This window comes from Castor canadensis, chromosome 5 (assembly GCF_047511655.1).
Source record: "Castor canadensis chromosome 5, mCasCan1.hap1v2, whole genome shotgun sequence".
Taxonomy (NCBI): Eukaryota; Metazoa; Chordata; class Mammalia; order Rodentia; family Castoridae; genus Castor; species Castor canadensis.
This window is the reverse complement of record NC_133390.1, coordinates 5,285,470-5,287,884: the sequence shown is the minus strand read 5'-3', so window position 1 is coordinate 5,287,884 and position 2,415 is coordinate 5,285,470. Positions and strand designations below refer to the sequence as shown.

Here is a 2,415-nt window from a genome sequence, read left to right as displayed (position 1 = left end):
TGGTTTTCCGTGAGTTGTTTTTGCACTTGATAGACTTTGTTTTTAGGGCAGTGTTAAGCTCACACTGTAACTGAGCAGAAGGCGCAAGAGTTCCTAAACATTCCTTGCCCCTGCCCCAAGCACACTCCCCTCTCCCATTATCAACACCTTCTACCACTGTGGTACGTTTACTATGATTTATAAGCCAGTCAACATCAATGCATCATTGTCACCCAGTGTCATAGTCTACGTGAGGGTCACTCTTGGTGGTACATGTTCCATGGATTTGGATAAGTGTACAATGGCATGGACACAGCACTATTGTATTCTATAGGATCATTCCACTCCTAAAAATCCTTGGAGCTCACCTACTCATCCCCTCCCCCAAATCTCTGATCTTTTCAATGTCTCCATAATTTTGGCTTTTCCAGAATGTTCTATCATTGGACTCATACAGTACATAACCTTTTCAGCTTGGCTTCTTTTACTTGGTTATTTGTATAGAAGCTTAAGTTCCTTTGTTCATTCTTCTTCCAGCTCTGACTAATATTCCATTGTCTGAAGGACATCCAGTTGGTTCCAAGTTTTTTGGTTTTTTTTTTTGAGGTTTTCACAATTTATTATTTTTAATCTTTATGAAGATAACTCATATACTTAAAACAGCTCCAAACATGTCTAAGGCATTATCACTTTCACTGGCATTTCCTAGTCATGGTGAGCGCCTGTATCGACACTCTTTCCTCTTACTTTTTTTTTTTAAATAACACTGATGAACTAGTGGCAGTAATTTCCCTTCTTTATGGAGTATGTGAGTATCAGCTGCACCTCCAATAAAAGCTCCATTGACAAATATTCTTGGGAGGGTTCTTCCGCCAGTAAGTTTGTAAAGAGCATCTTGAAACTGGCTTCCATAGTCAAGCTTGTCCAATTCCACAACTTTATAATTGACGTTCATGTCATGGAAAATCTGTTTTGCCGTAGCGCAGTATGAGCATGATGTTTTGGAAAAAATCACTACACAGTTATCAGAAATTGTTTTTTGGATCTGGTTCACAGGAGTCATTGCTGGCTCAGATGACATTGCATTCCACAGGGTCTGTCGCGTACCCCAGGCCGCGGTTCCCGCAGCGCTCGCCGCCCCACTGAGAGGTTCCAAGTTTTGACAATTCTGAATGAAGCAGTTAAAAACATCTGGGTGCAGGTTTTGTGTGGACAGAAGTTTACACATCCTTTGGGTAAATATCCCAGGGCCGGATTGATGGAGTGGACGGGAGGAGAATGCTTGCTTTTGTAAAAACTGTCAATTTGTCTTCCAAAGTAGCTGTGCCCATTTGTAGTTTCACCAGCATTTGGTGTTGATACCAGACTGGATTGTTATTCCCCGAGTTCGTGTCCTGGCACAGGCGATGATTGAAGGCTCTGGACAAGCGGTTAAGAGTTGAAGCAAGTTCACACCATGGGCCAGAGTTAAGAGTAAAACAAGTACAAAGTTTATTGAAAGGTTAACAAAGCACCCTGAGGGATGGGACTTCGTGAGAGCTAAAGCAAAGGATGGCTGACGTTCACGAGATTAAATAGGGGCTGACTTTAGGCACTCCCCCCTACTTTGAAGCTATTGCTGTAATTGGCTGTTTGGTTAACTTTTTCCTGAACCCAGCCATCTGCCTGCCCCCATCCTTATCAGACTGGACATTTTGAGAGGGTCTGTTAGTCCACCCTGTCACCCACATTTTATGACAATTGCTCATTGTTCAGGTGAGACCCTTTTGGTTTATCTTGGGAAAGTTTGCTATGTTATTCTCCTTTTAGGGGCTATATCCCATCCCTTTAGATGTCTGCCTTTAGGAATATTTTCTCTTATTTTCCTTATCTAGGAAGAGAAACTACTGTGCCCTGCACCTGTGTGCAAAGCTGATTTCTCGTCTCCCTAGATGCCTTCCTATCTCCTTTATCTAAAACAAAGATACTTCTGCCATCTGTCACTTGTCACTTTACATCCCCCAGGGTTATTTCTGTCATTCGTTCCTGGGGACACTTCTGACATTTTGTCTGCCCTCTCATTTGTCCCCATACAGTGTCATTTGTGTTTCAGATCTTGTCATTGTAATAGCTGTACAGTAGCATAAGTATCAATTAATATTTACTGGATTTTATTTCCACTTGCAAGTGTAGCACACACAGAGGGGCTCCTCACAATCATTGCTGACTTTTTGGTGTCTGTTCTTTGCCTTTCATTTTCCCTTCCATATTAAAAACGGAAGTGCGCAGGCAACATGAATCACCTGTAGAGATTATGAACAATCGTGAGGCCAACGCTGAAAGCACATCCTGCCCTGCCGACTTCTTTTCTGTCTGGGAAGGACAACTCCGTTGCTCTGTCAATGTGCTCTGTTCCTTGCCTTGTAGTTGTACCATCAAGGTGTGTGCTATTAACCA

General features: G+C 42.5%; 1 protein-coding gene across 1 annotated transcript; it reads right to left on the bottom strand.

Moving 5' to 3' along the window:
• Positions 1–688: 688 nt before the first annotated feature.
• LOC109702035 (glutaredoxin-2, mitochondrial-like) lies at positions 689–1,042 on the bottom strand. The gene has a single exon (XM_020187473.2). It carries the CDS (start codon positions 1,040–1,042, stop codon positions 689–691), a length of 354 nt encoding a protein of 117 aa, XP_020043062.1.
• Between the last annotated feature and the right edge of the window lie 1,373 nt (positions 1,043–2,415).

Bases quoted from the DNA above. Each gene is read 5' to 3' on its own strand.
- LOC109702035 (XM_020187473.2), bottom strand. From the start codon at position 1,042: ATGACTCCTGTGAACCAGATCCAAAAAACAATTTCTGATAACTGTGTA.